The 21,144-nt window shown below is 48.6% G+C and overlaps 1 protein-coding gene across 1 annotated transcript; it reads left to right on the top strand.

Moving 5' to 3' along the window:
* Positions 1-11,079: 11,079 nt before the first annotated feature.
* On the top strand, positions 11,080-21,053 carry LOC119458476 (60S ribosomal protein L10a-2). Its single transcript, XM_037720318.1, has 5 exons — positions 11,080-11,093; positions 12,661-12,819; positions 13,950-14,098; positions 19,323-19,492; positions 20,883-21,053. Exons 1-5 carry the CDS (start codon positions 11,080-11,082, stop codon positions 21,051-21,053), a joined length of 663 nt encoding a protein of 220 aa, XP_037576246.1.
* Positions 21,054-21,144: the final 91 nt, after the last annotated feature.

The raw sequence follows: 21,144 nt of genomic DNA, 5'->3' as shown, positions 1-21,144 counted from the left end.
ACGCAAAGGTAAGAGACGCCGGTAAAAGCGCTGAATGTGTGCGTGTGTGGCGGGGGGGGGGGGGGGTGAAGGGGGTTTAGCCAGGCGCGCGGCGAGTCACGTGGTCAGGCGGCGACCCAACTGCGGAGATATCTTGGCGCATGCCATATGCACTGCGCCAAGCCGGCGGCGACGGAGCTCGGCGCGGCGAGTCACGTGGTGCGTTGCCAAGGCTACGGCGCAGCTGCGGTCAAATGAAGGTCAAATTGCTGGCGACGGCGAAACTCGGCTCGACGTCCTCAGTAAAGCTTTCGCTTTAAAATGCTAAGTGCTGCTAGGCACGGTATTCCGAATCGGCTCGCCGCCGACGCGCAGATTCCCGCTTGGCCGCTTGTTCCGTCGCACCCTGCCCCGTGGTGTGGAGCAAAACCCACGCTGGCTCACATAACGTGGGACTGTATGGATAGGCCGAGAGACAAACACTCCCCTTCTAAAGGTGACAGACTTCGTACGGCAGTGGGAGGCACTGCTCGCAAGCGAGGACTGGGAGAGCCAACTGGCCCTCCTGGACCAAGCCAGCGAGCCGCTAGGACCAGTGGAGCCCTGGACTGAGGGCCCTATCAAGACCTGCCATTAAACCATTTACCCATTTAATAAAGGTTTTTCCTCCTCTCCTCGCTTGGCTGCGCGACGCGCTTCAAGATGAGCGGCTTCTACGTGTGTCCGGATCTTCTTTGGTCGTCCCATGTCAAGGCTATGTGTACTCGCCACAGAGTTAGCGAGAGTTCTGCAGCCGTCGCGGCGGCTCCGAGCTTTTTCTCCCCGATGACGTCACGGCCAAGCTGCGCCTCCACATTTGCCGGGGCCTGCTGTAGTCACGGACACCGCGCGCGTTCGGCTCGAACGCGGGGAAACGGGGAAACGCGGCCGGCGTCGGCAGCAGCTCTGCGCGCTGCCTCGTTGGTGCTGCTACAATTTCTCTCTTGCTCTCATTTTCTCTTGCTCTCTCCATAGCATAGTACGCGCCGCGCGCATGCTATCCTTCCCTCTTCTTAACGTCCCATGTCAAGGCAACAAGTGCACGGCACGGAGAGGAGGCGAAGCACACGACGTTCCGCGAGGTGGTTGCTAGGCAACACACGGTGACGTCATCACCAGGAGCAGTTTTTGTTCGCACTACGCGGTGCAATCAAGAGCTTAAACAGCTCCGCTGCTAAAAGACAGTACAGGTAAAGAAGAACGAGACACACACGATCGCTCGAGTACGTCTCCTGGTCGTGGTCTGTCTTTTCGCGCTACATTTAAATATGGTCAACTTATGCAAACCAACCCAACTTTCTGCTTTCCTGAACTACAAGGACATGGTAATCGAATAAGCGCTGCAGGGCGTCCCTGCTGTCCGTGGTTGTATTCGTCGCTTTACTAAAAAGGCGAAAATTAGCATTGCGCCTTGATGTGGGCTACCATCATATTTTGACAGTCACAATTATAATATTGTCACGTGGCTGCAACAGTGCGCAGAATGGTAAGCAGATACTGGGGCAAACTGTGATAACATTTATTGGGTGAACTTGTGACGTACGAACCAAGATACTACTCGCTAGCGGCGATAGCAAAGAACACGTTCGGCGAGTCAAATGGTGCGGCTATCAGGCTGTATACCCTACTTATAGCGGCGTCATCGTAATTTCGAGACTATACGCCTGTTAGATACGTACTACAATAATCCTTTCTCAGGTGTACATTTTGACAGGGACAGGTCCGCCTTTCTGTGCATAGGGCAACAACGTTCCAGGTGCAACGCGAACATCCTGTTATCGCGAGCTCATTTCGTACAACCGCATAAAATATGATGACGCGTGTCACGTGTAGTGTGTGTAGTGCGGTACTGTTGAGCTCGACACAACGCGCTTTGCGTTGATACCTTTCACGTGACGTCACGTGAGATACCAGCAGTCATAGAGGCATTGCGTAATCAAGGAGTACAGGAGGCATACGTGAATATCTTTATCTATAAAGACTCCACAGTTCCCTTAGTGCTCCACAAGAAAAGTAGAAAGTTACCTATCAAGAAAGGGGTCAGCCAAGGAGGCACTGTCTCTCCAATGCTATTCACTGCATGCTTAGAAGTATTCAAGCTCTTAGACTGGGAAGGCTTAGGAGTGAGGATCAACGGCGAAAATCTCAGCAACCCTCGGTTTGCAGATGACATTGTCCTATTCAGCAACAATGGGGACGAATTACAACAAATGATTGAGGACCTTAACCGAGAAAGTGTAAGAGTATGGTTGAAGATTAATATGCAGAAGACAAAAATAATGTTCAATAGCCTGGCAAGGGAACAAGAATTCAGGATCGCCAGTCAGCCTCTAGAGTCTCTAAAGGAGTACGTTTATCTAGGTCAATTACTCACAGGGGACCCTGATCATGAGAAGAAAATTTACAGAAGAATAAAATTGGGTTGGAATGGATACGGCAGGCATTGCCAAATCCTGACTGGGAGCTTACCGCTGTCGTTGAAAAGAAAAGTGTACAATCATTGCATTCTATCGGGGCTAACATATGGAGCAGAAACTTGGATGTTAACAAAGAAGCTTGAGAACGAGTTAAGGATTGCACAAAGAGCGATGGAACGAAAAATGTTAGGCCTAACGTTAAGAGACAGGGAGACACGGGTGAGGATCAGAGCAAACGGGGATAGCCGATATTTTAGTTGACATTAAGAGGAAAAAATGGAGCTGGGCAGGCCATGTAATGCTTAGGATGGATAACCGGTGGACCATTAGAGTTACAGAATGGATACCAAGAGAAGAGAATCGCAGTCTAGGATGGCAGAAAACTAGGTGGGGTGATGAAGTTAGGAAATTTGCAGGCGCAAGTTGGAATCAGCTAGCGCAAGCCATGGGTAATTGTAGATAGCAGGGAGAGGTCTTCGTCCTACAATGGACATAAATATAGACTGATGATGGTGATGATGATGATGACGTGACGTCACGGACCCAGCTTGTCACCGTGCCGGTGCACCAGCATGGCATGCAGCTACGATGACGTCAGTACATGCCATCTTGATAGCTTTCACGTGACGTCATGTAGCCAGCTTATCACCGTGCAGGTGAACCAGCACTGGCGGCTACGATGACGTCAGTGCAAGCCATCTTAGTATCATAGAGGGATAGTATTCCACGGGGTCAATCTTTTCCAAAAAGTTCTATGAAGCGACGGCACGCGTGCTCTCAGGCGCATGTCGTGGTTCTGCAGCTGCGGAGAATAATATTTGAATGAAGTTCTGAGGTCTTACGTGCCAAAACCATGATTTCATTATGAGGCAAGCCATAGGGTTGGATTCCGGGTTAATTTTGACCACCAGGGGATCGTTAACGTGCCTACAATGCACAGGACATGGGCCTTTGTGCATTCCGCCCCCATCAAAATGCGGCCGCCGGCGCCGGGCTTTGATCAGGCGACCTGGTGCTTAGCTGTGCAACAACCATAGCCGCTAAGCCACCGCAGTGGGTTCCGAAGAATAACAACATACAAACTCTGTCTCAGTGTTTAAATGTATTTCCTTCTTTTGCTAATCGCCTATCACAGGCGCTTCCATGGCTGGCTATATGAAGAAGAAGATAAACTTTCAAAAGGCCAACAATCCTGCTACTCTCAAGGACTGCCCGCGAAAGGCTTACAGTGCAAAGATTTCAAAGTAAGGTGCATGAAAAAAAAAGAACCATGACGACATACTTCTAATACCTTTCAAGAAATCAACATTGAGCATGGCCGAGTGTCCGTGTTCCATGACGAAGTGTCCGACTCTACGTAGACGAAGAAGAGCAAAGAACGCGCCATAATGGAGCAAGCCAGCAAGCAAGAATAGCCCCGCTGCGCGTACACGCACGGCATCAGGAACAATAGAGCCTTCGCGATTTGTCTCGCTCGAGGACGAGTCAACGCGCAGTGGACAGATAGCCGTGACCTACCGGAGGCGATATTGAAGTAGACAACCGGGAGCTGCGTACGACGTCGACATGCAGGCTCCCGCGGTGGTTGATGAGGTTGACGCGGTAGACGTCGCCGACGCGGAGGCGGACCTGAACGACGACGACTGGGACGACGAAGAGGAAGCGGATGAAGACGAAGTGCGCGACGACGTCCGGCCCTTTCACTATCAGGTCTGCCTCGTCATCGGGACCCTGGCCATCGGCGTCTCCTGCATCGTCGCCATATGCGCGGTGGTGAGTGTTGGACTCGTCTCCCCTTTACGGAGATGGGTATAAGACGTAACCCTGCTCTTTCTCTCGAGATTAGATAGATAGATAGATAGATAGATAGATAGATAGATAGATAGATAGATAGATAGATAGATAGATAGATAGATAGATAGATAGATAGATAGATAGATAGATAGATAGATAGATAGATAGATAGATAGATAGATAGATAGATAGATAGATAGATAGATAGATCCACGCTCTTCGGGAAATTGGCTATTTGGTGCCATATTTGGTGATGACCGCATTGTACCATTTTTTATATTTCTTTCCACGGAGTGCTAGCTAGAACTGCGGCATGACATCATTTTAGCTAATGACGATACGCGAGAAGGTTCGAAATGAAACAGATCGTAACAAAATACACCGCCTGGAGACAAGACAGTGGCTGTACGCCGACCAGCTGTATACGCATAATTTCAGACGCGTCTTGTGCTCCCGTTCGAGCAGGTTGATTCAGAGCCACATAATCTTGGAAAATCCAAGGCCAACTAACTCGGTCAAATCCATCATCTACAGTCAGCTTCGATTGGCTCCGAGAGTGGCTGCGCCTCAATTAGCACTGCAACATGGTGGTGTTTGACGGTGCCCAGATAGCGCCATTGGTAGTTAAAGCGCAACAAGAAGAGTTACGCTTACCCAAGAAGTGTGAAAACGCAAACACCTTTGTCAAAGTTCTGTTTAAAGCGCAGCGGAGGCACAGCTGCTGTATGGAGCTCTGCTCCTGATGCGAGGTCGCAGGGTTTACTACCGGCCACTGCGGCCGCATTGCGATGAAGTCATAATGCAAAACACGCTCGGGTACTGAAATTTAGGGGCACATTAATGAACCGCAACCGGTCGAAATTATTCCGGAGTCACCATTACGGCGTCTCTCATACACCGTGTGTTGCTTTGGAGCGTTATGAATACAGTAATTTCAATTGATCTTGAAATTGGCTAGTCGACGTAAAACCTGCTGCTAAACTTGTGTTTCCCAAGGAGGTTGAAAAAAACCTCCTTGGTGTTTCCCCGTCTGTGTCCGTCACGAAGTATCCACAATCAGACAGACACACGAAACGGAGAGTGGCGGTATTATAGAGGGGTGTACAGACGCTTTTTCGTTTTGACCACAGACGCTGAAATGAAACACGCAAATGGTAGTACGTCAAGTCAACCTTACCACTGTCTCTTGCGTCCTGTACACCTCTAGCCCGTCCACATTTCCTCACCATTCTTTCCTCGACGAATAGATATTGTCTTCGTGCTCGTGATAACATTGCGTCAGCGTCCCACGATGTGCATACGCATGAACGTCTACAATTAAAACTCGATCTAACGAAACCCCATTTTATGAAGTTCCCGATCTAACGAAGAAATTTCCATCCCCCGGCAGGTACCCATAGGGTTCACTGCTGTTATCAACCCGAATTGACGAAACTAATGGCCACCAAACACTATCTAACGAAGTTTCTCCTGAAAGAAAGTAGTAATAAAAGCGGTGATTTCGGTCTAATTTTGACAAAGACGGATTTTTCTTCGAGCGTCCGCTCTAATGCTATTTTTTTAAAACATCTAGACCCCCTAGCCACGGTCTTTGCGCCAGCATCTTTGCATATCGGCAGCCTGTCATAGCTTCACGCGACCGTCTACCTGGCCTGCATATATCACATCGCACATCGCACAAGCAATTCGGGCCACCCTCGCGGATTTTTAACACGCGCAAGAGTGGGTTAGCGGCGAATACAATGCAGCGGTAGCTGTCGGGTGTCGCTACGTTACAATTTTAGGTTTCGATGGACCGAAAAAGCGCTTCTCGATTTAACGAAACAATTCCAGCGTGGTCATCACTGCGTTAAATTCAGTTTCAACTGAATGTGCATTTCGGCTTATATAGCTTGTAAACGGTGTAGTGCCTATAAACAAACATCACATTACGTTGAAGTTGTGACCTCTACTGTGCAGAAACAAACAAAATAATTGGAGGACACTTTAACTTCGCATTTAAGAGTAGAACACGATAGCGTTATCGGACCCGTTCGCATCGCATCGTTCGCATACGGCAAGTAGGCTTCATTCACTGCAACACTGAATGTGGGAAAGCCAGCTTACAAAGACCAAGCTTACACCGATACCATCAAAGTCGGCTTCCCTTTTAAACAGAAATGCATTGCTGGAAATACGTTTGTTTTTCCAGTGGGAATAAAGTGGTCTTATATTAATATGTGAAGGGCCTAGCACCTTTTTTAAACTTTATTAATTGTTTGCTATTGCCCCGACCCGCGCGCGTGTCCAAAACGAATTAACCGGCAAAGTCCCAATTTGACCTGCCTAGGATGCGAGCGCCATCTGGATATCATTTTCGCATGTACCCGAACATGCTGCTGTAGGTATGGTAGAAATGCTGGAAAAGGGGGTTTGTGTTTGAGTTTCCTCGTAGCAGAATTAGGTTTTCTCGTACATTCAAATTACAATCCGACGCCGATTGGTAAACAATCCAACTGTGAATCCAACGCCGAATGGTAAAGTCATACTTTACCACTTTTCTGACGGATTTCACTGTGAGAAATTCAATTTTTGTTCACCAAAACCTTGCACCACGTGGAGGGCCAGCGCGGTTGGGGTGGTTGGGGATGATTTTCTCCGCCACCCGCCGACATCCCACGCCGACGCCGGTTGCCGACGCCGAATTTCTGCGACACGGGGCCCTTAATGCTATCGCGTTAAAAATTACGAGGGATGCTTAGAACTTTCTAAGAATGTGAAGGCGAAAGCCTAGATGAACCTTGTGTTGATCTGCTGTTGAACTTTCTGTCTTACATTCTGCTGATCTGCTGTTGAACTTTCTGTTGCTCATCCTGCTGATCTGCTGTTGAACTTTATGATCAACGCTTTGTTGATCTGCTGTTGAACGTTTTGATGAACGCACTGCTGATCTCGGTCTTCCCCGCCCGCGACTAGGGCCTTATGCGTCGTCACCCATAGCGATGTGTAACTAAGCTCTGAGCCCACGCGGCGACGTATACAGGGCGCGCGAGCGCACCGCGAGCGTGCTGTCGCCGTTTCCAGAACGTTCTACGGGCGCCGATGTTGCCCTTTCCCCCAACGCTCTCCGGCGACGCCGCTTACATTTCACTAATCCTCCCTAGCGCCACTGTTGCCCTTACCTCCACGCTCCTACTGCTCCGCCGTTGCCCTTTCTCTCAACTCTTCGACTGCACTGCGTCGTCCTTTCTCAGAACCGTCCTCCAGCGCTGCTGTTTCCCTTTCCCGGCGCGCTCCGTTTTTCTGTACCTCACAACGCGACTTTGAAACAGAGATCTAAGGCTTTCGCCGTAAAAAAATTCGTGAGATTACACGTTGCTTAAAATGGCGATAAAGACAATTGTGCGCATCGCATTTAGTTTTATAGCATTTAATTACCCGCCTTTCAAAGGCTACGCTTCACTTACATTACAACATGTGCGTTAGATTTGCATAATCTAAAAAAACAAGTTTACTCCGGCTAGCTGTGCCGTCATCGTTCTGTTCTCGAGCAGGAGTCCTCCATGGAGCCGTGGAACGAGCCGGCGCCCGGGAGCAGCGACGAGGAGCTGCTGCCCGCCCTGCTGGCGTACCACGCGAAAGCGCGGGCCCACGTGGTGCTCGTGCCCGCGCTGCTGGTCACCATCGTGGGCTTTTTGGGGTCGCTGCGCAGGAACCCGCGCCTGCTCGCCATCTACGTGGTGGCCGTGGCACCGTTCGTGCTGCTGCCCTTCGTCATCCCTGCGCTCTGCATCGGCCCGGAACCCACGACCAAGCATGTGAGCGCTGCAAAACCGCGCGCACGGTTGCCGATCGCTTGAGCATCTGGGCTCACGACCCTATAGTATTGAGGTACAATGGTCACACACACATGGTCCGAGTCGATACAGCCACACCGCTGACCAATTGACTTGGTCGCCTCCCTCATTTTATAGGCACCCTTGCCACTGCCGTCCCATTCCTCAATTCCTGCGCCTCAATTCCTCAATGTATTTGCTTCCTTCCCGTAACCATACCAGTGCGCAGGAATTAAGTATCTCTGAAAAGCTTCGGGCTGTAGTGATCAATCAAAACATGGGCCTAGGGATCGACAATAGTCGACCAAACAAGGTGCCTCAAATCCCCGGCTCTTGTGGCAACAACAGATACTTGACACCTATATAGCTGCTTTGACTGTGCCTCGCAGCGTGCGCAAACAGGTTGCATATCTCATGAAAGGAACGGATTAAAGCGGGATGTACAGTTTGGGGTAACTGACAATAAATTTTCTCGGAGATTGAATTCAGTTCCTGCATTATGACGAGCGGCACAGTTTTCTTTGATTCGATTTTAATTGCGCCGAGGCAAATTCTCCAAATTAAGAGTCTTCCTACAAGTTCGATTGGTCGGCGAGCTCGGAATGTACAGGATTCGTCAAAAGCGTCTAGGTCGTCCATGGCACGTGTTGGGCATTTGTACTGGACAATCATCCACTGCGCGGGTTGAGACTTTGATGAAGATTACGTTCCAAGCGCTAATGGCCGAACTGAATCTGTAGCCCCGAGTCAAAAAATCAGTCTAGAATCGTTTTCCATGCAGACTGTTTACGAAGGTTGTGTTCAAAGCACGAATAACCACACTGAATTATCTCGAGCGCCGATCCTTTACCTCGATTTAAAATCGTTCTCCATGCGAACTTTTCACGAAGCCTACGTTCCAAACATGCAAAGCCACAATAAATAACTAGACATGAGCATAGCTCTAAGTAGAGCCATTCTGTATCCAGATTTTGACGAAGACTCCATGTTGCCAGCAGGTCATCCGCATTGATTCACCAGCCCAAGACCATCCACAATCCTTGTTATGCTACTTTCTCACGCTAATAATACTTATTGGTATTAATTTTCATTACATTCGACATTTCTATCGCGTCCTTGCAGCTGTGCCCGAAGTACATCTCTTCCTTTCTGGACACGGTGTTGGGCGGCGACACGACACCGCTGTGGATGTGGTCCTCCTGGTCCGGCCCGGTTCTCGTGATCAGCATCATCAGCGCCGCGAGGCTCTACGAGGCCACCAACATGGCGGCGCAGCTGCAAGACCAGCTAGTAGCGGCGGCTGCACCGTGGAACAGGCGCCGGATGGACCGTGCCAGAGGCTGACACCGCGACGCCGAGACTGGACAAAGTAGTGCTCGCCCGATGGACAAAAGACCGGGGATCCCCCAGTACGCTGGCGGGGGGAGCCCACGGAGCACGCATTTCTCAGTCACGCGATACGATTTCTTTTTTTCTTTTTTTCACCACTCGTTTCTACCTCAATTAAAAAAGCAACATGTCCGCAAAGTTTTCGTTAGCACGTTGAGCAAGGGTAACGAGTTGTGACTGTGCCTATTATACCGCATTTTGCGAAACTGTAGTCGTACGCCGATTTAAACTGTCATCTGTCACCCGCAGTGTTGGTGGCCGATAACTTGCTGCGGTCAAGAGGTACTCGACAGAAGCTGCGGGATCGCTAAGTTGCATAGGTTCTGCTTTTATCCCCACATCCTCCACGTGTAGTGCTCTCTTTTATTGCGATAGCAATTATATGGACACTTCAACCGGATTTCTGCCGTCGGCGTCGCCGTCGCCGTCGCCACGAGGTTCCGTATAGATAAAATCTTCGCCGCGCGCCGTATGCCCGAGCGGAAGCGTGCGGGGACGCGCGCTATCACGGAGAGCGAACGCACTCAAGCTCCCACGCGCAAGCAAGGAAGCGGGAAGCCAGCGCCGGAGAAAGCGGGGGGCGCAGTTCTACTCTGCCAACAACCGCGCTCGTCGCTCGCCCCGCACCGTCTCTTATCTCCCCACGGCTGCGACCTTTATGCGCCGTGCATTCGCCGCTCAGTTTCCGTTGAAGCGATAGACCGCACGTACCTTCGCCGCTGCGGCGTATGCGCTTGCTGCCATCGTTTTGACAGTCATCTGCAGTCATTCAGTGTGATCTATTCAGGTTTGTTTGTGCGCGCTCACACCACGCTTGTTCATTTAGTTAGTAATAGTCGGGCCACATTTTCCAACGCACGCTACACATGCAATGCTGCCCGGATCGGCAGTGCAGAGCTACAGGTGTGTCCCTTCGCACGCGCTGCCCACGGGAAGCGCTTCTCATCAACGCCACCGTTTCACACGCGCCTTCTCGTGGTCATCGAGTCTCTCTTCATGTCGGTCTACTTACGCCGCAGCACACCTGCTTACTTAATCAGCTCATGTTTACTACAATTCAGATTGCTACCAAAGCCGCTCACCTTACTTCGTATGACATTGCTGCGTTGCTATCGCATTCATTGCTTCGCCCTCAGGGCGAAACTGACATTTTTTTTCTGGTTCACCGAACCGGTGTCATAGATATTGTTGAATAGCAAAGAGAATAAAGTAGGGAGTAAATCGAGTATTGGGCGAATGAGGAGAGGAGGTGTTAAGAAAACAGTTCAATACAGACTCGGATCGAGGCAAGCAAACGACGACACGGGCACAGAAGCCAAGGGTGGTGAAAACTGTAGCCGAAACTGTAGACGACGTTGCTGATGTCGCCGTTCTTGTTGCCTTCGTTCCTGTCGTCGTCGTCGTCGTGGTTCTTGTTTGAAAACATGAACTATTATGCAGTGCTGTGTACCTTACTTTTCATTCGAAAAGTTTCAGTGGTTTTCAGTGGTTTCATGCCCTTCGGTATGAAACCACTGATGCATATTAAATGTCGATATATCGCTCGTTCTCTGCAATGAAGTCCAATAGGGATCGATGGTGCATACCATTGGCTCAGGAGTGTTAATCCGGTGGGTGGCTTGAATATATAGCCCCAGTTTATAAAGATGGTGGTGCCATGGTAAGCGCAGTCCGAGATTGCAGAAGATATTCGTTCTTTATTTGCACCAGGGAGGGGGGGGGGGGGGGGGGGGGCTGCCGTGCCGACGTTTTATGCATTTTTTTAACAGCTGGCCTTATCCAAAAGTTTGAGAAACGCTAAGTGATAAAATACTGCGCTGAATGAAGCTATTTTTTTTTTGCCGCTAGGGTTCACCTTGCCCAATACAGATATGGTATAGTCTAGCACAGACTTGAGATTTTGAGTGCTGCGTTGTAGACTAGCACTGAAGTTCTACTTCCACAGGTCTGGACTGGTTTCCTCTCCATTATTCACATTGGATGGAGAAGTTCCAAGAATACATCGTTCCTTTTTGTCCTGTCATGACCGTTATCTTTTTTTTTTTCAATAAAGTATGTATTAGAAATGCTCCTTTACAGCCTTCACCTGATTTTATCAGCTTCTGCAATAGTGCCTTTTAGAGCCTCTTGGAATCAATCGCAGAAATGTCTGCCCCACTGTGAGACAATCTCACTGAAACCAATCTAAATTGTTCCCTTTTGTTTTCTGTTACTTTCTATTTTTCGTGCACCAAATGTTTTTCTGAGCACATCACAGTGCCGCAAATTGTTAATTCGCCTCTTCTTTGTCTGTTTCATGAAAGAACGTGATTACTGACGATACTCTCACCATGGGTACGTGCCGTGGACCTTCCAGGTCAACAACATTTATTTCCACCCACGTTCTTTATTTCGCCGCTTGTCTGACGTTTTCACATTTCTCATTTTTTATATCATCTTATAATTTCATTAAAGTTTGTCGTACTATTCGTACTAATTGGGCACTAATTTCGCACTATTCTTGCTTTTGGCAGCTTACTTTCTTGCAATGCAGAAGGCTCTGAATTCGGGCTTGTTAGTGCGGCTTTATGGTGGAAAAACAATTGCAATTGCATTTTTTACAAGGCTTCTTAGCTGTTTTCTCCTGCCACCCCATTCTCGGCTCATTCTCGTAAGTGGGTACGTGTCATGGTTGAGGCGCATCATCAGAATAATCGGGTGCTCGGGGAGCGCGAACAATGAGGTTAGTAACCTTCACTTATACTAATGCAATTCCTGCTGGCTACTACTTTCTTTCGGGTATAGTATATACCGAGCAAGAGTAGAATTCGTAGCCGAAACGAATGAATACAGCCCTTTCAAGCATTTTTTTATTATCCCTCGACGGAATGCACACAATACGAGGACACCTCAGCACTTCTTGTGAGTTATTAATACGAAAGCATTAATGTCCACTTGAACGCTGCTGAGCAGTCCTTCGAGTTATGAGCTCCTATCCATTCTGTAACTCTAACAGACCACCGCGGTTATCTGCCCTGCGCATTTACGTGGCCAGCCCAGATGAATTTTTCCCCTCATTATTTCTACCAGAATATTGGCTGCGCCCCTGCTTGCTTTCTATTCCGCACCGCTGTCTTCCTGTCTCTAAACGCTGCACCTAACTTTTTTCGTTCTGTCGCTCGTTGCGCGGTCCTTAACTTCTATTACTACGTCGTAATAGGGTGTCTTCCTTGTCGCTGCGTTTCCAGCCGGTTCCACGTGAGCCAAGAGATGCTTTACAACTGCATGGCATCCGTCGCTAACGGTGCGGGGCAGAGACCTTCAAGGCGTCTCGACCCAGTCGAGGTGCTCATCAAGCTCAAGATGTGTGACAAGAACGAGTACGAGCACTTCACTGGCAAAGTCAGGTAAACCCGACGCAGTGCCAGTTGAAAAGTGGACTCGGGTTTCTCTTGTGCGAGCGCTAATCATGATGTCCAACGCGCAAAACATGTCGGTTGATGCCGCATTCGTGCGCGACCCTTAATTACCTCGCGACCCTTAATTACCTTAATTACCGCAGGCTCATTGCAGATCTGAATTGCATCTCTCCAGTTTCGCTTCCTGTGCTCGCTGGGCGGTGTTCTGGCGACGCTGTGAAATGTGAAAAGCTTCACCGCAAAGTGAATTTTAAAGCAGAGAACTGTTGTGCAACGACACGACCTTTTCTATGACAAGGTCAAGCAAGAAATAAGCAAGCTTTAGCTTTGCGTGACACGTGATGCGCTAGGCCCATTGCGCATGCTCGCGCCTTATGCCGCTGGCCCACGATTAGGTTACCGTGATTGCGTAACAACCTTGCAGAGCCCAAATCATCCCCGACCGCCCGCTTCCATCCGAATCCGCCCTTGCTGCTTTCTGTCCGTCGTGAGAGCAACAAATAGATTACAAAATCAGTCATTGCTTAGTCCAATCTCAATCTGATGACAAAGTATTCAGGCCGGTTTTTATAAGTCAACATCTCCGCAGTACTGCAATGCTATGCGGTGAAGCATACAAAAAATATTAAGGTGATACACGAGTGGTGGAAAACAGCCACTGTCACGGGACACCAGTACATGTTCCCTTAATTACACATGCACGCACATGCCATCACAGTACGAGCTCCGAGACGTCTCATAACTGTACTGGCAGCCATTCAGAGCTGTTTGTAACGTTGATGTGGCCCAGAAAAAAGGAGAGCTAAATCTCTCTCTCTCTCTCTCTCTTTATATATATATATATATATATATATATATATATATATATATATATATATCCCTCCCCCCTCGCTTGGCGAATCTTCCGAATTTCAAAGTCCACGGGTTCACAGCTGTACATTTAACTTGTGCGGTCGGCATAAGCGGTTCATTTAATTGTATGATTTCTGCAACAGTTATTTTCCTGTAATGTCCAACAACTTGTGTTGGGTCATCTTGTGAGGCATGCTAAATGGAAGATATTCGTGTGTAAGTTTACTTCTCGTTCTCTCTGTTTTTGGGTTTGTTTTTTTTTCCAGGCTCAAGCATTCGCCGAAGCCATGTTTCCGGGTCTGTATCATCGGCGGTGAGCAAGATATTCAAGAGGCTGTGGCCAACCAGTTGGATTTCTTGGACTTGCCGACACTAAAAGAAATCGGCAAGGACCCCGCAGTAGCCCGAGTTCTTGGTGCGTGCACCATGTTGCGTCCACCACATATATATATATATATATATATATATATATATATATATATATATATATATATATATATATATATGAAGTGAGGCTATGCCGGGATCCGGTAGTTGACCAGGAACGTGTAGGTTGAGGACGCACGTACGAAAAAAATGTCACAGTTTCGCCCTAAGGGCGAAGCAATGAATGCGATAGCAACACAGCAATGTCATACGAAGTAAGGTGAGCGGCTTTGGTAGCAACAACACGCAGAACTGTTGTCGACGCCATCGGCGTTTTGCCCGCGTTAGCTCAAAATGCGTGCGGCGTTGGTGACTGTTGCTGGAGCCTCTGATATAAATAGGCACTTGGTGCCGCAGCTAAACGTCGCCTCCCTTCCCTCCCCCTCCCCCACGGCCTCTCGCGCGTCTGAAGAAGGCGCGTTTGCTCTACATATATGGTGATTGTAAAGGAGAAAAGAGACGCCTACTTCTGCAGCCCTTAAGCGAGCACGGCGCAGAACGCGCGTTTGTTCTCCGCCGTGCGTTCACTCCCCGTGAAAGACGCGCCCCTCGCGCCCTTTCACTCGCACATACAGCGTTCGGCGCGCGGCGACGATTTCATCTCCAAATGACGTCATACGGAACCTCACGGCGACGGCGACGGCGACGCCGACGGCAGAAATCTGCTTTTGAGTGTCCATATAATTGCTATCGCAATAAAAGAAAAAGATACTTGATTGCCTACGTTTCGACCGGGGTCCGGCCTTCGTCAGGGAAGGAAGGACCCCGGTCGAAACGTAGGCAATCAAGTATCTTATCAATCAATTTTCTTATTTTATTAGCAACTCTGCCGTGTATCCGATTGAATCCTACGAGTATACCTAGGATCATGCCTCACACCCAATATTTCGTGGTCATCGCATATTGCGACTATTTGTGCTAAAACATTCCAAATGCTTGGGTACGTTCGTCGGAATCTGCGGAAATCGCCACCTAACATTCATAAGTTAGCATATCAAACGTTCATTCGGCCGCAGTTGGAATTTACGTAATCGATCTGGTCCCATCTTCATCAAGGTTACTTAATCATCAAGTTAGAACGCTTACAAACTCGGCCTTCCCGGTTCATTTGTGGAAATTATGATCGCACCTCTAGCATTACCAAAATGAAACTTAACGTTCCACTTCTGCCTCTCGATATTCGTCGCTCCGTTTCCCTCTTATGTATGCTTCATGGATACATCAATCATCCCAGGCCATCTTCCTTACTTTTAGAAACACCTCCGCACATATCTCGACGGTTCCATAATCATCTAAGCATCAAGCGCATCTTCGGAAAGACGCAGGCACTTAACTGATCAGCGTTGCCACATGTCATTTCGCTCTGGAACAATCTTTCTGAAGATATTGTTTCTATTATACAGAACGTGAGGCATTTCGTGACCATTTGCGCACGCATTTCACGCCTAGATAATGTTGCAAGTGCTCTCCAGTACCATCGTTCAACTAATGCACTTATTCATGATGCTATTTGTTTCCTTGTTGTATTTAGTTTCATGTACAATTTTACTTTGTGTATATTTCTTTATTTGTATTCTTGTTATATATTTATTTGTATTCGTGTATATAATCAGCTTTTTACATTATGCAGCACTTTTTACATTAGCGCGCGTGTTGCCATTGCATTATCGGCGTGTTACAGTGCCTTGCGGTGTATTGTACTTTCTTAGTGCATTTGGCACCTTGTCTTTAACAATCATGTAACGCCCCTTACACAATGCTTCAATGAGGAGCATACAGCTCTCAGGAATTGAATAATGTAATAATAATAATTATTATTATATAAATAATAATATAATAAAGTCAACCAATTCGTCAGACGTCAGATCGGGCAGATCCATGGCTACTAGAATTAACGTAAGCTGCTGGATGACTCGTTCCCACGACTACACGTATACTGTAGAACATGACACGACGCGGCGTCCGATACAAAATCTGACGCGTCTCGCAAAGCATAGCCTCCGAGATCGGGCAGTGCGCACCATGGCCTTCGAGATTGGGTAGCGTGCACTACTCACGCTGCCTAATCAATCTTCTAGACCATGCTGGAAAGTGGCTGCTCCCGATTGTTGGAATCAACTATAGCCTGATGAATGGCGGCTGTTCGTACGCCTAGTAGTACTCTGGGCCGGACACCACATCGTTGACCGGACGTCTCCCGCTTAGCCCACGCGTGCATTTGTGCAAATTCGTCTAGCCTGCAAGAGAGCACCGCAGAATTCACATTCTGAGGTCTTACGTGCCAAGATGGCGATATATTATGAAACACGCCAGTGGGCGACTCCGCATTAGTTTTGATTACCTGGGGTTCTTTAACGTGTACCTGAATCTAAGTACACTAGCACTTTTTATTGCGATAGCAATTATATGGACACTCCAAAGCAGATTTCTGCCGTCGGCGTCGCCGTCGCCGTGAGGTTCCGTATGACGTCAGCGGCGATGAAAAAGTCGCCGCGCTCCGGACGCTGTATATGCGAGTGAAAGGGTGCGAAGGACGCGCGCTTTCACGGGGAGCGAACGCACGTCGGACAGCAAACGCGCGTTCTGCGCCGTGCTCCCTGAAGGGCTGCAGAAGTAGGCGTCTCTTTCCTCCTTTACAAGAGCGCATACGCGCCTTCTTCCGACGCGCGAAATGTGGTGGTGGTGGGGGGGATGAGGCGGCGTTTAGCTGCGGCACCAAGTGCGTATTTATGTAAAAAAATGTTGCAGTGACTTAGCTCGGCTATGCCAGGATATACGTAGCGTTAGCAAAGGTTCAGCTGATTATTCTTAGCTTTCCTGGTTGTCTAGATTGTCAAGGATTAGCTTGATTGTCATGCTTACTGCTGCCCCAATGACACACACAAACGCCAGTCAGAAGCGCAGCGGCTCCAGCGCAGTGTCAGACGGCGACTGCACAGCGAGCGCGCGCCGGCGCCAGTGCGTCTACCACGGCTACGACGTCACTCCTCTGGAATGCGCAGACCGGCGGCGGTGAGTCGCGCGCGGCGGCGGCGGAGTGCGCGAGAGGTGCCGGCTCCGGTGGCTCCGGTGCGCAAGCCGTGTGACATACTGATCCTTGCGCATGCGCAGCACGGCTCTTGATGTGCCGCGCGAAACGGGCTTGGCTAGGCCAGTGTAGCTAACGCTACAAAACGTTTTGAGGCGAGAAGGTGGCAAAGACTTCCGACGCTGCTCGACGAGTGTCCCGTTCTGATGTAGTCGAAAACCGAGCTGCCCCCAGAGGCTCCGGCAACAGTCACCAACGCCACACGCGTTTTGTGCGAACGCGGGCATAACGCCGACGGCGTCGACAACAGTTCTGCGTGTTGCCGGTGCTGCTGCATGTCCAAGTTTATACAGCTGATAAAGCTACTATCATTACTCCGTATACAGCTCTCTACAAATTTGCTATCGCAATTCATGCTTCGCCTTTCGGGTGAAACTGCGACAACTTTTTTTTTAAATTTCGCCCACATTGAAACGTGGCCGCCGCGGCCAAGATCGAACCGCTACCCGCGACCTTGAATTCAGCAGCGAAACACCATAGCCACTAAGCTACCGCTCCAGGTGCTAAGAATGCACTTGGTTTCGGCAAAAGGGGTGCGTTGATCGAGGGCTCACACAAGAGAAAAAAAAAACGACATTCCAGTTGTATATCATGCAGGTTTCTTTCTACAGAATGGCAATACGCCATGCTTGCTTAGTGGCTATAGTGGCTATGGTGTTGGGCTGCCAAGCACGAGGTCGTGGGATCGAATCCCGGCCACGGCGGCCGCATTTCGATGTTGGCGAAATGCAAAAAAACACCCGTGTACTTAGATTTAGGTGCACGTTAAAGATCCCCAGGTGGCCCAAATTATTCCAGAGTCCTCCACTATGGCGTGCCTCATAATCGGATCGTCGTTTTGGCACGTAAAACCCCATAATTTAATTTTTTTTACTGAATGGCAGGGACACAGTATACTTACAATGCAGGTTGCCTTGGATGAACCGGGATGCAGTCGAACATAGGCTACGGAAATGAAGGAACGCTTCACACAGGGCTGGCGTCTCGTGATGGCTGGTTGTACTTGGCAAAAAATAATGCGAGTAACCATCCGAATTATCGAGGTAAACCACCGTGACAACGTACAAAATGCAATGAAAAAAATGACGCATTATTTTACGACGTTAGAAAACGAACTTGGACAACACCGTGCGTCATTCCCACGATAACTATGTCAGCTCCTTTCCTGATAGGGCAATGACAGTCCAACGACTCGTCCAACGACCAAAATCCTCGATTCGGCGCTATCTGTGGCGGCATGCTGGCTCTCGCGGTATCTCGCAGTAATCTCGCAGTTCTGATCTTGTCAATGAGAAGTTTCCACCGCTGGCAAGCACGCTGTCAGACGGCACTTATCAGCGTTACCATAGATTACCGCCTGATCTAGTAAGGTTAGCCAGCAGATTCCAGCGGCGTAGCTGTGGCAGGGTTCGATTTTTGACCACGGCGGCCGCATTTCGACGTAGTGGAATGCACGCAAGAACGCTCGGGTACACGAGCTGTGGGTGCACGTTCAAGAAACCCTGGCTGTCGACATCAATCCTGCAGGATTGATGCAGGATACGCATGTCAAAAACCTGAAAAGTGCCCCCATATGCCTTGCACTGACGTCATCGTAGCCGCCATGCTGGTGCACCGGCACGGTGATAAGCTGGGTCTGTGACGTCACGTGAAAGCTATCAATACGTGAAATTATTACGTAGCTGAGAGTGGCCTTCTGAGGTGTAAGTGTAATGCAGCGGTGAGCCTGGAATAATCACTGCTACGTATGTAGGCATAACTACTATTCGTCAAAGTTGGACGTTCCTGCTCTTGTAGTTTCTGAAATAACTTACAATTATTATTGTATGTTACAAGCAGTGCCAAAGCTGCCTCAACTACAGTGACAACAGAGTAAAATCTACACCACGGCAATTACTCTAACCAGGTGCAACAACCTAGCTGCAATAGAGTAAAATCAGCTCGACCGCAGCTCCTCGCTTCCTGCACCATTTGTTTGCACAATTTGGAGCCAGGGTTTTTACGAGATTTTCATGCGGTCTTTTAATATTGTGCATTCTAATGTTGCCAGACCACACACCAGTCGGTGTTACTGTTGGGGCTTTTGAGCGCTCATCTCACATGCGCTCTTCTTTCACCTCCGCAGCTAAGAAGTACGACGCTTTCTTGGTGTCGAGGCCTCTACTCAGCCAGTTTAACGCCCACTTGGGCTACGCTGTGGTAGGCGAGCACAAGGTGCCCATCGGCTTGTCACCCAACCAGCCCATGATGGCCAAGATCAAGGAGGTCGAGAACACAACCAAGATTCGCATGAAGGCATGTCGCAATGATACTTTATCTATACCTTTCTACGTGTTGAAAGTTGTGTTGCTGTGATCACATTCGCCAGCACTTGCAATACCTGCCATCGGTCATGTCATGCTGATTTGGGCCGGTTCTCTAAATGCAGATCACTGAAGGGATAGACAGGCTTCTTCAAGAGCTGACGAAGACTCGTCTGGTCAGCGGGCATGCTAAATAAACAAGGGCGTCTGGTCCCTGACCAAATCAACGTTAATTGCCATTTTGGCCCCCATAAATGGTTCATTGTGCAGTAGACACACGACCTCGTATCTACTGCATTGTGAAAAAGGAATTCGTATGGGTTCCGAAACGTGAACTTTTAACTTTTGACGCCTGTACTTTTTCTTAATGTAGTGTTTTGCTGCTTTTTGCACATGTAGTTATACGTGGTGATTGCTTTTAAGCTCTATGGAATTTTCTAAAATCGCCTGTTGCAAATATCATAATTCTAGTCCTTGAGCCCTTTTGTTCAGAAAGGCGGACATACTTTCACGAAAAATCGAAACGCATATTCAACTAATTAACATAAATGCGCTAAATAACTTCCTAATTAATTACTTTACGGCACATGTTGCAATTTACGAACTGTAGCCGGTGAGTTTGCTAGGCGTACCCATTTGGAATTTCCAGAATGACACCAGTTTGGAGATATGCGCCATCAAATTCGCCGTAAAAATGCACTGTTAGCCTATTTACTTTTCTGACAAAACGCTATTTTATGCATTGAAGCACAAAAGAACTGGAATGGCATCTGGCATAGCGCAGACACATCACGGACACAAGCGCTTGTGTCGTTTCTCCTTGTGTCTGTGTTTTGCTGCGCTATGCCAGATGTCATTCCATGATGACTAACCAAAAAGCCCATATCGCCACCCTCGTAACTGGAACGCCCATGAATCTCGTCGCACACTTTGATAAATAATATCTCGGAATAGGTGTCATGCATCCTGAAAATCCATTTCAAATTTCAATATGTTCCGAAAAGTAACTAATTAAAAAGTTAATCAGTCAATTTCGGTTAAGTAGTTCCGGTTCAATATATCGTGCTAGTAATATTGTCCGCCTCTTTGAATAACCCAGCTCATCTACAAGAATTACGCTATTTGCCACAGGCTATTAATAAGAATTCCGTAAAACTTTGAAAGGATCACCCTGTATATGCAGTACGGGACAAGCAGTAATTCCCGCAAAAGTTGTTTGCCAGCACTCTATCCGTTCATCTAATCATCATCATTGCGAAATTAGTTTATACCATCTCTGTATAGTGCGCCGATTCGAGAAATATGAGTCCAGTGAATGTTTGTTTGCTCTCTCTTTTCTATCGCTCTTAACCCATGCAGCGCATTTTTTGCTCCGTTCGCAGCATAAAAAGCTCGTGGTCGCCGTGGGCCACGTGAACATGCCGCCCGAACATTTGGTGGATAACGTGAACCGGGTCATGGCCCACCTGAAACGCTTGCTCAAGGAAAACCCTAAGGACGTCCACACGTTTCACATCAAAAGCCGCTCGGGGCCCACCGTGAAGCTCTGCTGACCTGCGTGCGCCTTCCGAGTCGCGTTCGGAAGCGGCTGAGAACACCACGAGTCGCGTGGCGTGCACGAGCAGGCGTTGTGACTGGCAACGC

This window comes from Dermacentor silvarum, chromosome 7 (assembly GCF_013339745.2).
Source record: "Dermacentor silvarum isolate Dsil-2018 chromosome 7, BIME_Dsil_1.4, whole genome shotgun sequence".
NCBI lineage: Eukaryota > Metazoa > Arthropoda > Arachnida > Ixodida > Ixodidae > Dermacentor > Dermacentor silvarum.
Note: the sequence above shows the minus strand (reverse complement) of the source record. Positions and strands in the feature narration are given on the sequence as shown.